This window comes from Sus scrofa, chromosome 6, assembly GCF_000003025.6.
Source record: "Sus scrofa isolate TJ Tabasco breed Duroc chromosome 6, Sscrofa11.1, whole genome shotgun sequence".
Taxonomy (NCBI): domain Eukaryota; kingdom Metazoa; phylum Chordata; class Mammalia; order Artiodactyla; family Suidae; genus Sus; species Sus scrofa.
This window is the reverse complement of record NC_010448.4, coordinates 115,017,890-115,040,489: the sequence shown is the minus strand read 5'-3', so window position 1 is coordinate 115,040,489 and position 22,600 is coordinate 115,017,890. Positions and strand designations below refer to the sequence as shown.

The 22,600-nt window shown below is 41.0% G+C and overlaps 1 protein-coding gene across 2 annotated transcripts in view; it reads left to right on the top strand.

The window, feature by feature from the left end:
• Positions 19,158–22,600, top strand: part of DSC2 (desmocollin 2) — a 39,074-nt gene continuing 35,631 nt past the window's right edge. Inside the window, exon 1 of one of the 2 annotated variants that reach the window (XM_021096210.1) lies at positions 19,158–19,739. In XM_021096210.1, coding sequence (XP_020951869.1) covers positions 19,671–19,739 — 69 coding nt within the window. In that variant the 5' untranslated portion in view covers positions 19,158–19,670. The remainder of the gene's footprint in view (positions 19,740–22,600) is intronic. The other variant, XM_021096208.1, reaches the window with a different exon arrangement.

Below are 22,600 nucleotides of genomic sequence, written 5' to 3'. Positions count from 1 at the left end.
GAAAATGTGGGAAATGAATTTGTATTAAGCAGTTTTAACTATTTAAAATATTTTCAAAATACTGTTAAAATTTATCTCACAGAGGAAATACGACTGCCTTTTGAGTTATTTAGGAAATTTGAAGTCATTCTCTTTTTACACTCAAAATTAAATGTTAATTGCATGATTGATGAAACTTATAAACTCTGCCAGACTGTTTACAGATTTAGGTTGTTAAAACATATTTTATGGTTTATTTCATGTAAGTGAATTGTGGGTTAATTATCAGTAAGGTAATCATTCTTAATTGTTTTCTAACAGTTAAATCTATAGTTAGGGAGAATATATAATAAAAACATCTTATCTTGATCCAAATCTCAAACTATTTCATGTGAAAAAATTCCATGGAAACACCAATACAGATGGAAATTGGTATAATTATTATAAATGAGCTTTGTTAAATACTTCTTTAACTTTATCAAGCTTTTAATTCCTCCTAAGTTTATTAAAAATATTTTATAAAACTTGATATCTATTCATATGCTTATTACTTTTAGAGAATGGAATATGCTGCTATTTGGAACATGTTCACAATGGATGTTTTAGATTTGAGAATTTTCATTATCATAGAAAGGAAAAGCTAACTCCATTTTTATTGTGTGTTGGTTATAAAATTCCTGTACTAGTTGAAAATCCTCAATTAGATTGGGGTAATGAAACAAAGTATGTATATTGCTGCATGTTTCTAGTCTCTTTTATCTGCTTTTCTAATAAATCTGAAGGAACATTGCATTTGGCCAGGCACTACATTTGTTTTTGTACATAATTAAAGAAAATAGAACTGTGTATAGCAAGAGAAAGCATTAATAAGAGTGGATAGACCCTTGTATACTTTGTAGAGCCCAATAAGTTTAAGTGAGCATAGTTTTTAAAAAATTCTTTGAAAGGATAGTTTTACATAAAAAATAAAAATCACCCTTGATTTCAAATCCTTACCACTCACAATAAAACATTAACCTCTTTCAAATATATAAATAGAATAATTGTGTAAGAAATGTTTTAAAAACCAGGGTTCCCTGATGGCTTGGTGGCTTAATGGCTAAGGACTTGGTCTTGTCCCTGCTGTGGCTCAAGTTGGATCCCTGAGAATTTCTGTATGGTGCAGGCCCAGACAAAAAAAAAAAAGGAAATGTTATAAAAATATTATAAAATATTCATAATATGCATTTCATGTGGATAGATCAAATTATTTTAAAATCTCTACTTAAAGTTTTTGATTGATAGGAATAAAATGTCCTTTATAAAACCTTTTTAAAATCTATAGAGTTAGAAGTTATTTACTAACCTGAGTGAAAAAACAATTAAAAATAAGTGCGACTTGTCATTCCCGTTGTGGCTCAGCGGAAATAAATCTGCCTAGCATCCTTGAGGACACAGGTTCAATCCCTGGCCTTGCTCAGTGGATTAAGGATCCGGTGTTGCCATGAGATCTGGTGAAGGTTGCAAGTGCGACTCAGATCCTGTGCTGCGGTGACTGTGGCATAGGCCAGTAGCTACAGCTTCTGTTCAACCCCTACCCTGGGAACTTCCATATGCCATGGGTAAGGCCCTAAAAAGACAAAAAAAAAAAAAAAAAGTGTCTTTCCTCTGTATTTGGCCTGAGAAAGTGTAAGATTTCAAATTTTTTAAATTTAGTTGTCAGAGTACAACAATTAATACCTGTAGTTGTGGAGTGTTTTTATTTGTCCATGTTTGGGGACCTTTATGTGCTGTGACATGGAATTATTATTGAAAAAAAAATCAAGTCTTCCTTTGAAACAGCTGAGTTTTTAACCTAAAATTCATACCAAATATTAAAATAGAATTATTTTCTACTAGGAATAGTTCAACAAAAACTAAAAGGAATCATCTAATCCAAAGTGGAAATGAAAGAATTTCTTTGTCTCTCCTAAAATATATAGAAATCTTAGGAATTAAGGGTGAACAACATTTATATAGTTCATTTACGTAAAATTTAAAATTCAAACTCACAAACACATTTCATCCACAGCAGGCATTCTGCCAGAGGGATAGGTCACTGTTCCCCCATATTTCTCATCTCCTTGAGACCCATAATGAAATTCTAAATCAGTGGTTCTTGCAAGCGTGATTCCTGAACCAGCAGCATCAGCATCATCTGGAAATGTGCTAGAAATGCTCATTCCTGGATCCTTCCTCAGATCCACTGAATGAAAAACTCTGAGGGGAAGTCTCCCCAGGGGTTTCTGGTGCCCGAGTTCACCTCAGCACTAGCTCTTTGCTACTCAGGTTTATTCACAGCACCTGAAAACAGGTGAAAAAAGTGGTTTCAGACTCCACCCCAGTGGACTTTTTGAATCACAACCTGCATCTCAACAAGATCCCCTTTGTACATGAAACTTTGATAAGCAATGTACTGATGATCCCTTGATTGGAACCTGTAAAAACTAATTGGTGAACAGTACAAGTAGACAATCAGAGTGAGACTTCCTGAGACACAGGTGGTCTCTGGCAGTAGGTCTATGGCTGCCTCATGGTAGGGAAATGTGTCCCGGCTCACAAATTCAAGACCCAAATTCAAGACCATCTCTCTTTTGTCCACCCCCACCCTGTGTTCTCCTGCACCTGGATAACTGACTGTGAACTTGGTACATATGTTGGAGGGTGTACAACGGCAGGCTAGACAAATTTAGGGCAAATGGCGTGGTCATTGCCACTTTGCCTAGTAAATATATTTTGTTAACCCAAAACTAAGAACAAAAATCACATTTTGACCTTAGTTTTGGTCAGGCCTATCCAACAAAAATTTACCAAATTATGTTTAAAAGCCAACCTGAAAAACCTGGATAGTTTAAGCAACAGGATCCCAGTATCCTGAGATCATTCTGGCAAATAGGTAGCTTGATGTATTCTTGTCTTACTGAGCCAACTCATCACCATGTATGTTTTTAACGTTTTATTTTTTTTGGATGTAGCTGACTTCAAGTATCATAGGTGTGGCTAAGAAGCTGTCAGAACCGGTTGTGTTTTATTGAGTAATCATATTCTGTCATATTATTTCTTTTTGTTTCAGACTGGGAAATCAGGCAGAAGAAAATTAAGACAAAATGTTCACAGTTGTTTTAATTTTAATATTTTAATTCCATACTTAGGAATTATTAATATTAAATATATAACAAATAACAATTGAAATTATATACCCATTTGGTATTGATGTCTTAATATTAAATATACTTAAACATTAAGGGGATACTTGCTACTGACAAATGCATGTCCCTTGATAATTCGTGGGAATCAGGGCAGAAACTCCTGGCTCTCCACCAACTATCCCCTAACCTACCTATTTCTTAGAGATGGAGCTTGATTTTATCCTGGGTGACTATGTGCCTCCTAAGAGACCATTACTTCCCAATCCCTTGACCTTATGTGATGTGTCCTAAATTCTGGTCAATAAGGAGCAAGTGAATTGCCATGTATGAAATTTCTAAATAGGTGTTTTAAAGGAGGTTATTTAGCTGGAAGATGTTTTTGGTTTGAGGGGATTGTTTTTGCTTTTGTTTTTGTTTTGCTTCCCTCAATTGCATTTCATGATTTCTAGAACATAGATGTGAGGCCCAGTACTCAAGCAGCCAATCTTATGATGCTTCCCATTGGAAACCATGAGCCATTTGTTGAGAATGGTGGAGCATGAAGATAGAAGGCAGAGTTCCCACCTTGGCTCAGTGGAAATGAATCTGATTAGAATCCGTGAGGACGAAGGTTCAATTCCTGGCCTCGCTCATCGGGTTAAGGAATCCTGTGTTGCCGTGAACTGTGATGTAGGTCACAGACGCGGCTCAGAACTGGTGTGGCTGTGGCATAGGCTGGCAGCTACAACTCCGATTCAACCCCTAGCTTGGGAAACTCCATATGCCATGGGTGCAGCCTTAAAAAGACAAAAAAAAAAAAAAAAAAAAAAAAAAACAGAGAGAGCGAGAAAGAGAAAAAGAAGAGGAAAAAAAAAAAAAGAGGATGAAGAAAATAGAAGGAGCCTGGGTCTCTCATGACTTTGTGGAGTCTCCAAACCTGTCCTGGACTTCTTGCCTCTAGACTTGTTCACTTGAGGGACTAAACCTTTCTGTGGTTAAGCAATGACAATTTTAGATTTTCTGTTAAATGTAGCTGAATATAATTTGATACAGGGAAAGGAGATTGTAATAACGGCTCAAGTCATGATTCAGTGAACTTAATCTGCCCTGGGAACTCATTTTCTTTTGGCTAAGATTTCAAAAATGGTTGGTCTTGAGGCTATTTCAGTGTTCTCTTAAGTGAGAAGCCTAACTTTTTCAGAAGCCATGGCTTTAGGAGTAAGGGGGTCTAGATTCTTCCATTAACCTGCTGAATGATCTTTTTTATTTTATTTTACTTTTTTAGGGCTGCATCTGTGGCATATGGAAGTTCCCAGGCTAGGGGTTAAATGGGGGCTGTAGCTGCTGGCTTATGCCACAGCCACAGCAACTCAGGATCCTTAACCCACTGAGCGGGGTCAGGGATCAAACTGGCCTCCTCATGGATACTGGTCTGGTTCTTAACGCCTGAGCCACAACTGTAACTCCGTCGAATGGTCTTTAACAAGTCATTGAATCTCACTTACTTCAATCCGTCCTTGTGGTGTTATTAGCCAAACTGATGTTCTCCAATGCAGGGATGATATTTTAGTCATCATTGTATTCTCTCTTACACCTTGCTTGATAAAATTTTTTTTTTCTGTCATGCCACACGTGGAAGTTCCAGGGTCAGGGATCAAACCCACACTACAGCAGCCACGCAAGCCGCTACAGTGACAACGCCTGGTCCTTAACCCATTGCACCCCAAGAGAACTCCTTGACAAAATTTTTTGTTTGGTATGTGTGTGTGTTTAGCATATATACAAGGCATTTAATATTTAATTGATGTATTACATTAAAAACCTAAATGAAAAAATCTTTCCTAATTTTTAAATATATAAATTTAAAATTTAGCGTACCATTTCCACTGCTTTAGTCTCTGTCCCTGTTGTGTGATCAAATCAATGTGTACCCTTAATTCTGAGAGATTCAATGTTTGGTTGCGTTCTAATAGCCCGAGGCATGTTCTCATTTTTCAGTTAATTAATATACAGGTCAATAAAAACAAATAAAATGTATTTTCCTATTAATTAACCCAACGAATTTCCACTGCAATCTAAAACAGTCCTTATGTCAACTCAACTATACTTCAAAATGAGTAAATGTGAGGCTAACAAACACAGGAAGTTGAGGAGGTTTCAGTGGGTGACAAAGAAGACAATTTTATGGTTTTCTGTATGACAAATGGTGATTCGATATGCTGACTGACATAGGTAGAACTCTGCTTTTCCACATTAGAGGCTAGGACCCGAAATAGGCTAGCTGGTAGCAGGAATACAGTGGCTTGAATAAGATAAGGTTTATTTTCACTAATGTGAAACAAGTACAGAGTCTTGGACTTGTATGGGGACTTCCTGATGTCATCAATGTCCCAGGGGCCTTCATTGTTTCTGCTCAATCATCCTTTGTACAAATTGCTTCACCATCATAAGATGGCTAATGCAATGCCAGCTATCACATCTGTGTCTGGAGCAGAAAAAAAAGAGGAAAAGGGAAGTCTTTCTTTGGGGGCAGCATTTCCAGAAGTTCCTCCAACGACTCCTACCGTGGGAGAAGTTAGTCATATGTCCATCCTATCTGCAAGGGAGAAGGAGGAATGTGGTTTTTCAACTGAACAAGTTTAAGGCACTGTAACAAAGGGAGGTGTTTAATAATGATAAGATACCCGGAGCATATATGCAGGAGGAATATTGTTTCTTGTTCTTAACCAACGTTACTCCGCCCAGGCAAATAAGATTCGTAGTAAAGAAAAATATTTATTCCTCATATAACTGTTAAGGGACTGTGTAATAAAGAGACACACTCTTTCACTGGTCAAATTTTATAAAATACAGCAGAACAAAAAATTTACTTTGAAAGTCACATAAATAAAACCTCAGTTTTCTTCAAAGATTAAAACCTGATTATGTCCTTAAGCCAGATGTGATCTGCAAATTTGAAGGGAGTTGAGGGAAGGAGAGGAGTAACTTTTACAATTGAAAAAATTATGAATAAATTTCTATGTTAAAATTCAGGACATTCACCCCAAATGCAAATTTGAGACTTCCCCTGAAAAATTGGCAGGTCTGGCAACACTGAATCCTTAGGCTCAAAGGCCACCAATTGCTTGGAAGTGACAAGCAGCTCTCCTAAGGCCTCTGCCAGTGTCAGCGCCCCCTGAGGCTTGTCATTTATGTCTCAGATAGGAAAGCTGTCCATTGCCATTTATCATGACATTTTTACTATTGTTTTCAGAAGGTAGATGTAAGGAAGAAAAGAGATGTGTTTTCTGTGCTCTTCTCAAAAGCGTAATGATAAAAAAGACCTGCTCTTTTCAACCAACTTAACTTACTTATTTTGATTACTTTCCTGGCCCCTGCAAGTGCTGAAGTTTGTGGCTACTTGGACTACATGAATTTTCTTTCTTTCTTTTTTTTTTTTTTGTCTCTTTAGGGCTGCACCTGCAGCATATAGAGGTTCCCAGCCTAGGGGTCCAATTGGAATTGTAGCTGCCGGCCTACACCAGAGCCACAGCAACGCGAGATCCGAGCCACGTCTGCGATCTACACCACAGCTCACGGCAACACCAGATTCTTAACCCACTGAGCGAGGTCAGGGACGAATCCGCAACTTCATGGTTCCTAATCGGATTCATTTCCACTGCGCCACGACAGGAACTCCTGGATTACAGGAATTTTTAATAAAAATGGATTACATTACCATTCCGTGTACAATATAATTTGCTTCTTCATCATGTTTTTTTGTCTCCTGTTTTCTCTCCCCTCCCCACATTTGACCAGGGATCTTAGTGCCTAGAACATTGCCTGGAACAAAGAGGGAATCCAATAAATATTTGTTGGAGACATTTATTGAGCACCTACTGTGTGCAAACATTCCAGGCTACTTTCACAAATGTTATCTCATTGAAAATATTAATAACACACTTCCAAGTTTAAGTGTTTATTATTTCTTTTACCAATAAGAAAATTGAGACTGGGAGAGGTTAACTAACTTAAAGAGGACTACTAGGTTTTCTTAAAGCTAGGATTTAAATGCAAGTCTGACAATGCTTAACCCCTGCTCATTTCTCCTAAAATGGCCTTCTCGGGTCCATAACACAATGGATAAAAAGTGTTCAATTTATCAATCCTAAAAGCAAAATATGCTTCCTATGAATTTGTATTAAATATTTTACACACTCACATCCTTCTACAATGTAAGTTTCGATCTTCAGTTCATAAATTTCTGTGGGGAGGAGGAAGACACACAAGCTTCCTCACATCAGAGCCATCTTCTCCAGAGTCCATGGGTTAAATGGAGGATCACTTCCACTGGAGTTTGCCTTAACTATTCATATCCTGACCAGTAATCAAGTTTGCGTCACCAGATTGGATGTCTATTTTGAATTCCACATCCATATTGCTTACTAATTATTTCCAACCTCATGACTCACAGACATCTCAAACTCAGTATCTTCAAAAGCAAATTATTTATTTATTTAGCCCCTTTTTTTTTTTTTTTCTTCATAGTCGCACCTGCGGCCTATGGAAGTTCCCAGGCTAGGGGTCCAATTGGAGCTGCAGCACAGCCACAGCAAAGTGGGATCCGATTTGCATCTGCAACCTATACCACAGCTCAAGGCAACACCGGATTCTTAACCCACTGAGGGAGGCTAGGGATCAAACCTATATCCTCATGGATACTAGTTGGGTTCTTCACCACTGAGCCACAACAGGAACTCCCAAAAGCAAATTATTTAAAGCTTTCATAAACTAGAACTTTCCTGCTGTCCCTATCTTTGTTATTAATAATGCCATCCACTCTTTGTCCAATGATATAGCAAACCCAGAATTCTGCAGTTATCCATCTGAGTCTATGGAGAATAAGACATTAATGTCTTCTGCAGGAAACAGATTCATAAATCAAATTATAACAGTTTGGTCAGATAACAAATCACAGAGGCACACACACAGAAGACTCCAAGTCTTTCCCCTCGATAAGGAAGTAGGGAAGACTCCTTGAGCAAAGTGGAAGAAGACATTTTGGTGGAATGGGAAGTAAAGATTCCCAAACCAAACAAAGCCAAAAACAACCAACCCAAAGCAAAAAAGCAAAAAAACAAACAAGATGTACTAGAGTTCCAAAAAACACAATTTGCAGACCATTCTTTAGAGTTCCTGTCATGGCTCAGTGGTTAATGAACTTGACTAGTATCCATGAGGATGAAGGTTCGATCCCTGGCCATGCTCAGTGTGTTAAGGATCGGGCATTGCCGTGAGCCATGATGCAGGTTGCAGACGTGGCTTGGATCTGGCATTGCTGTGGCTCTGGTGTAGGCCGGCAGCTATAGCTCTGATTCAACTCCTAGCCTGGGAACATCCATATGCTGCAGGTGCAGCCCTAAAAAGCCAAAAAAAAAAAAAAAAGAAAGAAAAAAGAAAAGAAAGAAGGAAAACTATTCCTAGGGAGGTTGGATTGGAAGGGTTGTAGAGTGGGAAGATGGTCCAGGATGAGAGATGAGAGGGGTTAAACACAGCGATGAACCTGGAGACTGATGGGCTGCGAGGGTGAAGTAAAAAGAGCAAGTCTAGGGTGGTGACTCCTAGTTTCTTTCTTGAGTGAGTGGGAGGAACACTACAACATGGAGAAAAGCAAAGTGGTTTTTGCTACTGAAAGATAATGGCTTCAGTTCAGGATCTTTTGAACTTGAGGGAATTCAGGAAGGTACTTACAGTCTTAAAGATGGAAAGAAAGGACATGCGTGATGTTCTCCACTCCTCCTCACACTTTTTATTACTTAATACCCATGCAATCCGTCCCCAAATACTGAAAGTTTATTTGGGGCAGGGGCTACTTTTTATTTAGGTTTCTAACCAGTGGTATAAATACTTCAGTATGAAGCATCTTTTCTCTCCATGAGGACTGGCTAGGCACTCCCAGCCTTGTACCCTTTCCTTTCTTTCCCTCCCAAACCCCAGTCCTCACCTCCACTCTAGGCTTTTGTTATGAAAATCAAACTAATCAGTAATATGCTACTGAGTGTTACTATTGGATAAAAAAAAGCAAAGAAAATGAGATCTTTTATGGCACAGCCTGTTAAGGATCTGGCGTGTCACTGCAGCAGGGCTGCTGTGGGCATGGGTTTGATCCCTCACCCATGCAAAAAAAAAAAGAGCTCTGAGCATGAGAATATGGGGTTTTTTGGCCTCACCTGTGGCATGTAGAAGTTCTCAGGCCATGGATGGAGCTGGTGCCACAGCAGTGACAACACCAGGTCCTTAACCCACTGTGCCAGGAGAGAATTTCAAGATGGTTTATTTTATTTATGTGGTGGCAGTGTTGCTGCTGAGGAATAGAAAATGAGAAGTAAAAAAAAAGAGGTACATTCAAGTTTTCAGAAAGCAACAGCAAACCGTATAAAGGATACTCAGGAGGTTAGGAATTTTAAAAACAGTTGCTGTGTATTAAGAATACGTCCTGAACTAGAATCAAGGAGGAAGAAATTTCCCCCTTTACCTTCTTGAGTTCTTGTAGCTGGATTAATAAAACTGACACAAGCAGATTTACAGGAGAAAAAGAAGTAAATATTAATTCGTGTGCAGGGAAGTTGCAAGGAAATGAGACTTAAGAAGTGGCCAAGGCAGGCAGTGTTTATACTTTTTAGACAAAGAAACAAGAAATTTGTCAGGAATTGACAGGACAAAGAAACTTAGGCTTTGGGTGCTTAATTAGTGAGGAATTTAAACAGAGTCTGGGCTTCGGGGAATAAATTAAAGACATACCAAGGCTTGTTTATATAGACATCTCAGCTCAAATTCCCTATCTCTGGTTATAAGGCTGCTCTTCCACCTCCAGATGCTGGAAGATTTATTCTTGGCTTTCAGGGAGACAGAAAGGTCAGAGTGTCCTTCTTGGTTTGGCTATTTCTTAAGTAATGTTAATTCAAAATAATCAATACGCCGTAGGGAAATATCTTCAGTGGTCCACCCTGAGCTCCAGCACTAGAAAAGATTTCAAGTATTTGAATAAGTTTTTGTTTCCTAGAAAGCCCACTTTGCTGGGACTGGACCTTGGGTGGGGGTAGGCTAAGAACGCTGACATCGTAGCTGGCTGGCAAATGTCTGTGGAATGATTAGATTTGTTTTTGTTTTCAGTTTTATTGAGGTACAACTGACAAAATTTTTACATGCAAAGTGCTCATTGTGATGATGTAGTATACATAGACTTAATGGAACGATTATTAAAATCAGGTTAATTAACACATCCATCAACTTGTATTGTTACCTCTTCTTTTCATTTGCGTGTTTAGTGAGAACACAAAGTCTACTTAGCACATTTCAACTACACAGCACGGTATGATTAACTATAGTCACCATGCTATATATTAGATCCCCAGAGCTTATTCAGCTTATATATGAAGGTTTGCAGCCTTTGACCCGCAATTTCTTACTTCCCTGTTTCCCAGCCCCTGGCAACCACATTTTCATCTTCAACAAGTTATCTCCCTAGGAGTTCCCCCGTGGCTCAGCAGGTTAAGGATTTTCAGTGTTGTTACTGCAGTGGCTCAGGTCGCTGCTGTGGCAAGGGGTTGATTCCTGGCCCCGGAACTTCTACATGCCGTGGGTGAAGCCAAAAAAAACTACCTATATTTATAGCCTTATCTATCTATTTCTATATCTATTAGTATTTATTAGCTGGCTTCCTCAACACTGAATAGATGAAACCAATAATTAAAATTAAAATTTAATTAATTTAATCCCTGCTATTACTTCCTTCGGAGAAAGTTACATAGAATTGCTTATATGAAATGCAATTACGCTTCAATGCTTATAATGACAAAGAATGCTTGTAATTAGGAATTACAATACTCATTACTTTCAGTGTGCGCCTCATGTTGATGGCTACTATTTATTAATAATTCTCATATGAATTTTGCAGCTGAAAATTGCATTAAAACTCTCATGCCTTATTCTCAGTTGTTCTGAAAGATAACAAGCTCTGTATGAGATTCCTAGTATAAACTTCAGGTTTGCTTATAGCCAATACTTTACATGTGATTATCTCAAGGTAACATCATTGCTTGTTACTAGTCTATGGATTACAGGTAGTTGGATAGCAAATATACTTTTATTCAATGATTATTTCCCAAAGGTCTGCATGTGACAGGCACCCTTACAGGCGAAAGCAGAGACCAATATAACACCTCATGAAAATTACATTCTAATACAGAGGGACAGACCAAGAAAGAAAATTCAGTAGACTATGACAGATAGATGGTAGGATGGAGTAATTTATGGTAGACCAATGTTCCCACCAAAACCAACTAGAAGACCTGGATAAAATGCAAAACTTATCTGTTTAGAGCTCTCAGACATCTGCAGAATCAACAAGGATTAGAGAGGCTGATATTCCAGAAAAGGGAACCAGAGAGAGGTGAGTTTATCTTCCATAAGATAACTTCACATTTCCTGGGGAGCACGTGAAGATACTGGATACAGGCTAATGGTGGCTGAGAATTCAGGCTTGGCCAAAGCAGGAGTCCACAACTTGGGAAGAGATACTGGCAAGAGGTTTTAGCAATTGTGAGGGGCTGGAGTGGCAAAATTAAAGACTCAATGGATTTCACATACTTCTGGGTTTCCCTTCAAGACTTTATCTATTTTTTTGGCAGCTCCTGCAGCATATGGAAGTTCTAAGGCATGGGATCGAATCTGAGCCTCTGCAGAGACAAAGCCAGATCCTTAACCTGCTACATCACAGCGGGAACTCCCTTTCAAGGCTTTTTAAATCCTAAATCCTCATGGGGCAGAAGGCTAACAAACCTAAGGCAAAAGCCTCTGATAAACAGAAAGGGGTTTCCATCATCCCCTAGTGTAGGAAACAGAAACCTGCTAGGGGAAGGAGCCACAATAAATTTACCAGGCTCTTAGTAAAAATGTCTAGGAAGTCAAATAGGTTTGAAATTTAATTAGGGTGCCCAGGAATGGCCTCACATGAGGAGACATGAGGGTCAAAACCTGAAGGAGATGAGGGAGCATGGAGTATGGCTCTCTGGGAGAAAAGTCTTCCAGTAAAAGCCAAATGCTGGAGGAAGAGTGGGACAAACAAGTTCAGAGAACAGCACTACCTCCATGCTTTCGACAGTATAATCTGAAGCTCCATTCCAGACCTCTTCCTGGAATTTCAGGCCCTAATCGCCCACATGAGCTCCAATCGCCTCCATTAACTGCTGTGTCCAGCAGGCATTGCAGCATTAACATACTCAGTTCTGATTTCTCCATGAAAAATGCTCACCCCACAGTCTTCTCCCTTTCAGCGAGAGGCAGTTCCATCTTCTAGTTGGTTAGGCCAAAGCATCTTGCAGACTTCCTTGGCTCCTCTGTCTCCCTTATACTCAAAAATCCAACTGTCAGTAAATCCCAATAACTTTACCTTTAAAATGTACCTGGGAACCACCCCCTTCTCACCATCTCCATCCAGGTCCCCCTCACTGTCATCTCCCACTAGTGTTATTCCAAACACCTCCTAATTGGTCTTTCTGCTACAAACATTCCTCAGTTCAGTCTGTTTTCAACCAGGGCAGCCAGATGGCCCCTGGTGATGAGTCAGATTCTGACATTTCTCTACCCAAACTCCTACAGAACTAGGCCAAAATAAAACACTTTTTAAAAAGTCTTCCAGGAGCTTCTCCTCTCATTTAGATCAAATCCAAAGTGGTCCACAGAGCCTTACACACTCTATCATGTCTCTTTCTGATCTTGACTTTTAAAATTTCTTTTATGGTATGTGCTTTTGGGGTGTTATTTCAAAAATCTTTCTCTACTCCTGGGTCATATGGATATTCTATAATTGCCTTCCGTTCATATCACATCTTTGTTACCATAAGAAGTTTATCCCATCTGGAAACCATTTTGTATATGAAAAATAGTTTAGTTTTTCTCTAGCAATGAGTCAATTTTCTTTTTTTTTTTTTTGGTCTTTTTAGGGCCACATCCAGGGGCATATGGAGGTTCCCAGGCTAGGGATTAGAGTTGTAGCCACTGGTCTACACCACAGCCAGATCTGTGGTGTAGACCACTACACCACTTGGCCAGATCTGAGCCAAGTCTGTGACCTACACCACAGTTCACGGCAATGCCAGATCCTTAGCCCACTGAGTGAGGCCAGGGATTGAAACTGCAACCTCATGGATACTGGTCAGATTCATTTCTGCTGAGCCACTGGGAACTCCCGAATCAATTTTCCTAATGCCACCACTAAATAACTTCTTGGGGTTTTTTGGGCCAAATCCAAGGCACACAGAAGTTACTGCCAGGAATGAACCCAAGCCACAACAGTGACAACACTGGATCTTTAACTTCTAGGCTACCAGGGAACTCCAAAAATTTCTTCTTTTTTTGGTGGTATATGTTGTCCCCACTTTTTTTTTTATTACATTTTAAGTTCCTATTTCCGCACTGGTCTCTTTCTGCATTTTAAGTTGAAACTCTTTAACCTACTTGTTTGTTCTTGTGCAAAAACCATACTCGAAATTCTTCATATCCCCATCTCACATTTTAACAAATATACATGTCCATCATGTTTGAGATCTGATTGCGTACTCCCCCTGGCCCCTGCTGAGTTTGACCTATGACATCATTTTAATAGGCCAATAAACATTATAATTTAAAAAAGAAAAAGAAAGAATTACTTAACTCCCCACCCCTCAAAAAAAAACAAAAAACAAAACAAAAAAAAACCCTCAGGAGTCATTCATTCATTTACTTACTCATTCAACAAATATTTATTAGGCATCTACTATATGCCAGGATTCATAATAGTGCTGGTTATACAGAGAGAACCCAAAAAGGTCAATTGCAGTCATGAAGTTACAATCTTTGGTGAAAAAAACGTATTACTCAAGTAACTACTCAAATTTAACATTGTAATTGTGACAAGCACTCTAAAGAAGAGGCCATTGTCTAATGAGGAAGATTTGACCTCTTAGAAAATAAAATTTGCTATTTACAGGATGGGCAAGAGTTAACCAGGCCAGAGACAGAAGAAAATTCCAGGTAGAGGAAAAAGAATATACAAGGCATCTATGGTGGAAGGAGTCTCTGAGTACAAAGATTTGAAAAAATGCAGATGTGTTTGTGTGCTGCAACGTTTAGAAGTCAGAGCAGGAGTTCCCATTGTGGCTCAGTGGTTAACGACTCTGACTAGGAACCTTGAGGTTGTGGGTTTGATCCCTAGCCTTGCTCAGTGGGTTAAGGATCCAGCATTGCCATGAACTGTGGTGTAGATTGCAGATGTGGCTTGGATCCCGAGTTGCTATGGCTCTGGCGTAGGCTGGCAGCTGCAGCTCCAATTAGACCCCTAGCCTGGGAACCGCCATATGCCGAGGGAGTGGCCCTAGAAAGGGCAAAAAGACAAAAAAAAAAAAGTCAGAACAGAAGAAACCAGGCAAAGAGAATGCATAGAGGCAGCCAGCAGGGGAAGAAGAAAACAGGAGCCATTGTTGCCAAAGAAGCCAAGAGCAAATGTGTTGTAGGCTAGGTGAGCTCACAAAACCATGAGTTTCTTGTCCCTACGTCCACTTGAGAAGGTAACATTTCATCATCCGAGAGCAGATTTAACAAATGACTTTTATGTTGGCAACTTTTCATCCTTACAGAATGCTGCTGATAAATCATTAACTTGACATTAATCTCTCTTTTCTTTTACAGAAGAGTCAGCAGGAGGTAAATTGCAGGTGGAGAGTACTTGTCCAACCCAATCTATTTTCTTAAGCATTTCCCTGGAGTGCATGCCCTTTCAGTTTTGTTCACCACAGCATACCCAGTCACAGCAGTCCCAGTGTCTGAGACATGGTAGATACCTAATACATAACTGTTAAAGTGGTTAATTAGTAAAGCAAACAATTGAAAATTTTGTAGTTTTGAATATATATGCATCCATAGCACTGCAGGTTGGCACATGTCATTGGCATCTATTAAAGGTAAGATAGGTTCATGTTCAACTGCCTCAGAATATTTTCATTGGCTTGTTTTTATTGAGGGTCTAGTAAGTGAATGTACTGTAATAAGAACTGATTTATAATTTATTTAACACTCAATTTCAAAAAATATATTTTCAAAGATAATGAAAATTAAATTTGATTAGTACACTTTACCTTTGGCCTCTTTTTTTTTTTAAGGTCCATACCGTGGCACATGGATGTTCTCAGGCTAGGGGATCATCAGAGTACAGTTGCTGGCCTACGCCACAGCCACAGCAACTCGGGCGAGCCACATCTGCAACCTACACCACAGCTCATGGCAACGCTGGATCCTTAACCCACTGAGCAAGGCCAAGGACTGAACCCACGTCCTCATGGATACCAGTTGGGTTCATTACCCTTGAGCCATGACGGGAACTCTGATTAGTAGACTTTTTATTGAGGCCAATTTTAAAGGAACTTTAAAGAAATAAGGATAACCTTAAAAACAAATATTTTATTTATTGGACAACACAGCATTGGAAAAAACCTTTTCTCCCACTTTGAAATAATTATTAAAAAAAAAATTCAAATTTTCAGAAAGTACAAAACTAGCACAAACTGGCATCTCCTCTTATCTTACAGTTGCATAGTTAATCCTTTTGAATCAGACAGGGTCTGGGGGTTGTATTTAGGGGAAGAGGGTTGAAGGCTCTGGGAATGGTGAGTGAATTAACACTAGGGTTCTGTCCTAGACCAAGACCTGAGGAGAGGTACCGGAATAGGAACTAGGGAACTGACATAGACATGAGGTGAGGTGGGTCAAATGAGTAGGTTGTAAAGAAATGGTAGCAGTGGGAGAAGAGGGATACCCATATTAAGTAGCATGTATGGGGCAATTAGAATATGCTAGGTTTTACTCTGCATGTCTTTTGTGCATCATATCATTTAATCTTATAACAACACTCTGAGAGGTAGATACTCTAGTTAAGCTTATTTTTTGGTGGTTATCAAATGTCTTCTCCTCCACTTTCATCCATAAAGTAATTAGACAATGTCCTTTAATTTTGTTTTTTCTCCTTTAGGTCTGTTTCCTTCGCTTCGGGGTTCTATTGGCCAGGCCAAGATGGATTTGCCCTTGAGATCACGTGTCCACATGAACCTTTCCCCCCAGGCTCCATCAAAGGAATCATGCAGCTCAAAGACAGCTGTCTCTGAGTACACATCAGTGAGAAAGTGAGATCTTTTTGTTGCCATTAATATGTTCAGTTTCCAGTTTCTGAAATTAGAAAATTGTGAAGCTAGGTAGCAGAGATGTGCCCCAAGAGACTTGGGTGGCTCTTTGTTCATCTCTTCGAGGACAACTCCCTTCCTTACTTTCCATTTGGAAAGGAGCACCCATTTCCAACCAGTCTTATCAAAAATCACCCATAAGAAGTCTAAATAGTTTAATTTTAGATATGGAAGGTACCATAGACAGCATGCAGTACTACTTTAATTACCTTACTTAACAAATGGGAGTGCTGAGGGCTGGGGTTACATGAGTGGCCCAAGACACAAAGAAATTTGATCTTGACTTTTGGTCTGGTGCACCCTTTACTATTACTATATATAATACATTGGAAAACTAGTTCAAGTCAGCAAAATCATCTTCACAGCCAAAAGACACTCTTATAAAATTCCTCTTCCCATATTCATTGTCTCTTCAAATTTATACCTGTTGTTTAAAAATTGAAGTACCTATTTCAGAAGCCATCTAATCTAATCTAAATCCATTAAATTAGTTGGGCCCTTGTTTAGAGTTTATATTTCATTTCTGTTTAAAAAAAATCATGATGATGGAATCAACCCAAAGGTCCACTGATAGATGATTGGATCAGGAAGATGTGGTATATACACAGTGGAATACTACTCGGCCATAAAAAAGAACAAAATAATGCCATTTGCAGCAACATGGATGGAACTAGAGACTCTTATCCTGAGCAAAGTCAGTCGGAAAGAGAAAGACAAATACCATATGATATCACTTATATCTGGAATCTAATATATGGCACAAAGGAACCTTTCCACAGAAAAGAAAATCATGGAGAATAGACTTGTGGTTGCCAAGGGGGAAGAGGAGGGAGTGGGATGGACTGAGAACTCGGGGTAAATAGATGCAAAATGTTGCCTTTGGGATGGATTAGCAATGGGATCCTGCAGTGTAGCACTGGGAACTCTGTCTAGTCAATTATGATGGAACACGTAATGTGAGAAAAAAGAATGTATACAAGTATGTGTAACTGGGTCACCATGCTGTACAGTAGAAAATATATATGAAGAAAGAAAAAAAGAAAAAGAAAAAATCACGATGAAACAAATCACCATTTAAAAGTCTCCATCAGTTACCTAGCATGAAAGATGAAACTAAATACCTAAGGAGAATTCTTTTCAAATTGCTCTTCTCCCCTTTTCTGGATTGTGGAAAAGCATGAGCCATCCTTAGGCATTAAAGGCTAAGGTAAGCAAGAGTTTAGAAACGTCCTATTGTCAAGGATGGTGATGGCGCATGAATAGATTTCTCAAACCTGAAACTAGCTTGCTTCTCTTCCCCTGGAAAGCTGCATGCTAGAGATCACGGGATCATCTCATCATTAATAGGATGAGGTGTGTTCATGACATCACTGCTGGAAAAACAAGAGGGTTAAAAAATATGGAAACAGAAGGATGTCAACCACAGTCTCATGCTGATGACCCAGGCTTATTTCACAAGCAAAGGTTCGATGATGAATTTTATAAGTATGGAGACAACGGAACAACTCATTATGTGTCATGTAATAATAAAATAGAGCAAGGGACTAAAACATAGAATGTAAAGTAGGCACTGTGTGACAATGCTTTGGAATTTAAGTACCTGGTCAATGATGAAAAAATTTTGGTAGAACGGAATTAGGATGTACATGTTTTCAAGAGCTGAAATGTGAGCATCATGGATGGCTTTTCAAACAGGTTTCTCCACACATCCTTGTGGAATCAAACCAAAAGAGATGGAACAGACAAGTTTCTCCTTTGTGGTCAGACTTCCCCGATTTAAACCAGTAATTGAAAAGAGGTGCAGGAGGATGAGTCAGAATTCCCCGTCACTGCTTTCTGAAGAGCTGCAAAGCATACTGCTTTTATATTTTAATCTTTCAGGTTAAGCACTGCTATAATTCAGTTAGTTTAAGTATACTTCAAACCAAACCATACATTTCATCCTATTCTTTTCCTTTTCTTACCTCAAGCTCTGGTTTTGGTGGTGAGAAAGGAAGAGAGAAATCTCTGCTAGTCTGAGTCCAATTTAGTAGGTTAAGTTATAAGGTCAGCAGGTTGGCTTCATTGTGACAAGCAAAAGTCTTGAGGAAAATCAGTAGGTCACATTTAGCCAACGCCTAGGAACTCGAAAGATGTATTTTCTGGAGTAAGTCACTCTTGATGCCTAGATTCCCTTATCAACTGATTAATTAATTAATTAACTAATGTTCTTGTATCACTGCCATGCTGACCATGAAATTTTTTTCTTTTTTTTTTTTTTTTTTTAAAGACAAAATCAGGAGTTCCGGTCATGGTGCAGTGGTTAGCGAATCCGACTGGGAACCATGAGGTTGCGGGTTCGATCCCTGCCCTTGCTCAGTGGGTTAAGGATCCGGCGTTGCCTGTAAGCTGTGGTGCAGGTTGCAGACGCGGCTCGGATCCCGCGTTGCTGTGGCTCTGGCGTAGGCCGATGGCTACAGCTCCGATTGGACCCCTAGCCTGGGAACCTCCATATGCCCCGGGAGCGGCCCCAGAAAAGGCAAAAAGACAACATAATTAAAATAAAAATAAAAAATAAAAGGCAAAATCAAACCCACAACCAAATAAGACTCCCAAAAGGTGTGGCACAGATGAAAACCCTGTCTGAACTGCACTTGGATGTCTGCAGTAGTCCAGCAAAAAAGGTATAAAACAATCTCGCTGGAGTCAACCCTTGAACAGCTGTGACACAAAACGCTACCTCTCCAGCTCCCCGGCGGCCTCTGCGCTTCTCAAAATGACCCCAGCGCTCTGGGCGGAGTCGCAGCCGGGAGCGCGCCCGGGTCCGCGCCCCCTCCTGCGGCCCAGCGCGCTCGGGGAGTGAGTCTTTGTACAGTCAGGGCTTCTGCTGGGCAGGGCCAGCTGTTAATCCTCCAGGCGGACACCGGGGCGGGGGGGGGAGATGGGGCATATAGGTGGCGTCCGCCCGTGAGAAACACCTAAGCGCAGGTAAAAGGGTGGCGGCCAGAGGGAGTTCCCACCTGTTGCCGTTCTTCCAGAAATGAAGACTTAAGGAAATACCAAGGAGGGGCCGATCGGTGTCTTTCGGACGCGCCTGTAACCCCACCCTCGGTCAGAGGAAAAGCCCCTGGGCTGAGAGGCAGGAGCTTCAGAAAAACCGAGAAGAAAAGCAGCTCCCTCCGCGCGCCGCCTTTTCTGCCTCGCACTCAGGCGCGGCCGGCCCAGCCTGCGCCCCGGTCGCGGCCCTTCACTCCGCCGCGCCCTCCCACCCCGGCCTCTAAGTGCCCCGGCCGGCGACCTGCCCCCGAGTCCTCCGATGGCGCCAGCCCGATCCACGGGCTGCCTGAGCGGAGCCCTCTGCCGACAACTCCTGCTGACCCTCTCGGTGAGCCGGCTCACGGGACGGCGCGCGGTCCCGCGATGGGGGAGAAGGGGAAAGTCTGGGAGCAGGGGTCCGTGGGGGTGGCGGGCCAGGCAGGGGGTCGGGGGCCTGGGGCTGGCTGGAAAAATGCAGTTGTCTGGGATGGGGGAGGGCAGTCAGAAAGAGGAGGGCGACCTGGGCGCCCCGATCCCGCAAGAGAGAAGGGTGTCTCCGGCAGATGTAATCAGCGCAGGCAGAGGAGGCAGCGACGGCAAACGCCCTTCGAAAACCTTGGCCGCTGGGTACGAGCTAGAGAACGCCGCGCGCCCGCGCTGCTTCTCCACGTCTCGCGCACCACCAGGAGCCGGGCAGTCTGTCCCCCTCAGTGCTGGTTCTGGCTGCGGACAAGGCGAGCGACCGAAAGCGCAGATTCTTGAGGGACAGAGAGGAAAGAGAGGACTGGGCACCTTTCTGGGGGTTGATCTTAAAGTGGGGGTGGGGGTGGGGGGGAGTAAAGAATTGGGGGAAGGGTGCAGTCTCGACCCTCGGCGGGTGAAGAAAGCAGATAGGAGGGCCTTAGGTGGTCCTTTGTACCTTTCCTATTGTTCGTCAGCTTGTGAGGTTTCTTTCTCCTTTTATTTTTGGGGAAATGGTCGTCCGGATCTCTTGCCCCGGGGGTCTCTGGATTCTTCTCTCCCACCCCACCTCCCCGCCCTCTGGTTCTAGTTTTTTTTTCTCACTTTCGAGAATCCTGTAGCAACGACCCCACCTACCTAAAGCTGGGAGAAGAAAAGAGAGTGGCCTTATTTGGAAAAGACAGCCCCCCTCCTTAGCAGAAAAGACGGGGATCTCACTGGCGGGCCGCAAGGCACAGGACAGAGGTTCCCCAGACGGGACTTCCTGAGTCCACTGAAAGGAGAAAAGTTAAATAGACCGAGTGCAAGAGGGCTAAGTCGGTAGTGTACTTTCACGTTGAACCGCAGGGTTAGGGCTCCTGTCCCTCCTGAAGGACGAGGGGACGAACCTGGAGAACAGACAGTGGGAGGATTCTTCCTGGGAGTGGCCGAACTGGCGGCGTGAAACATTCGTATAATTTCCCTTACTCCACCGCTGCTTCACTTTTACAACGAATTCCTGAAACTTTAAAGCAATGAAAATTGTAGTTATTATTAGAATGCCTTTCCCAAGGAACTCCATGGACTTCAAACCCTTAACTAAATTCCAGGGTCATGTTCATAACATGGAAAGAGTCAGGTGCACAGCAGTTTACAGTTCACAGTTGAGGAAATCGAGAATGGAATAAATAACGGCCACCAATACGTTCTAGTTAACAAAGGAATGGATTTGGGTTAGATTCCTAATAAAACTGACACTTCATCTTAAGTCATTGGCCATTGCTCTTAAATGAAAAGGCACCTTTAGGTATGAGCAGTAATCTGACCAGACAATAAATAGCAGTGCTCTGCATATTCTTAATGTTGTGTGTATCTCAAGCTGTTCTGATGCTCTTGTGTGGATCTGTTCAAAGCCCTGCTAGCCTCAGATGGTGGTGGTGGTTGTGAGCCTCATGTGTGATAGATGAGGAAGAGTAGAACCATTACTAAGAATGACTGGTGTGGGGGGGGCAGCCTTCACATTTCCTCCTCCCTGTGCACCCAACTAATTTTCACTACTCCATGAATCAGCTTCTCTCCACTTCCTCATGTTGCCTCATCTCCCAAGCTATAGTAACCACTTGACTTGAACTCCGCCTTCTGCCTAAACACCTAATGAAGCGTCTCTCTTTCTGTGATCATCAGGGATCTCCTTTGCTAAATCCAGGCCATTACTTATACAATTCCATCTTGTGGTGGGAACCTTTGTTGAAATTCACTCTCCTTTGCTTTTGACCTTCCTGACCACTCTGAATCAGGCTCCTTGCTCTAGGACCTGTCCTGAAATATCCAGGTCCCTACAAATACTAAATTTATTTTGCTAGTTCAGGTGTCTTCATTAAATGATAGATAGGCCTTTATTTCTCTCTACCTACTGTAATGTGTGACACAGTTTTTATTATCTTCCCAAACAATATTCGATTTCTTGTAGGGTCCTATATTTCATTAAGCTCAAGGAGGAAGTCTGGAAGCTGTTTGTTCTTTACTTCCTTACTGCTCCCCACCCCTAATCCATCCTTAAGTCCCATTAAATCTACAGTCAGAAATATCTCATGAACATCTGTCCATCACCTCTGCTGTTACTTTTTGCTATTGCAAATAATGTCACAGTGAATAAACTCTTAATATATGTCATTTCATGTATGGGGCAAGTGTGCATGGTAATAGAACAGATTACCAGAAATTGGATGGCCAGATAAAAGTTTAAATGACTCTATAATTTTGGAAGGTATTACCAACTCCCTTTCCCCTCCATAAAGATTGTGTACGACTAGACAGAAAGTTGTTTTTATAGTACATGGCATATAACATCATTAAGGATATACATATGACATTACAGTGTGCATATAGCATGAGACCTATTGATTTAGGCAGTCATTTGGCAAAAGATAAAGTTGAATCCATACCCCATGTGACATCACAGAAAATTCCAAGCAGATGAAAGATTTAAATATAACAGGATATCATACAAGTAATAGAGGAAAATATGGTAAATTCCTATTTAAATTTGGAGTCAAAAGGCTTACTTATGGGTCAGCCTTCAAAAGCCATTCATTAAGATGGAGGAAAATACAATGAAACACCACACACATACACACACACACCCCCCACACACACACACACGTCCATGGCCAAAAACCAAACCAAATCAAAACATCATAAGCAAAGTCAAAGGTTTCCAATCATAAACTGGAAAAAAGTTTGCAGATCGTATTTTTTTATTTTTTAGGG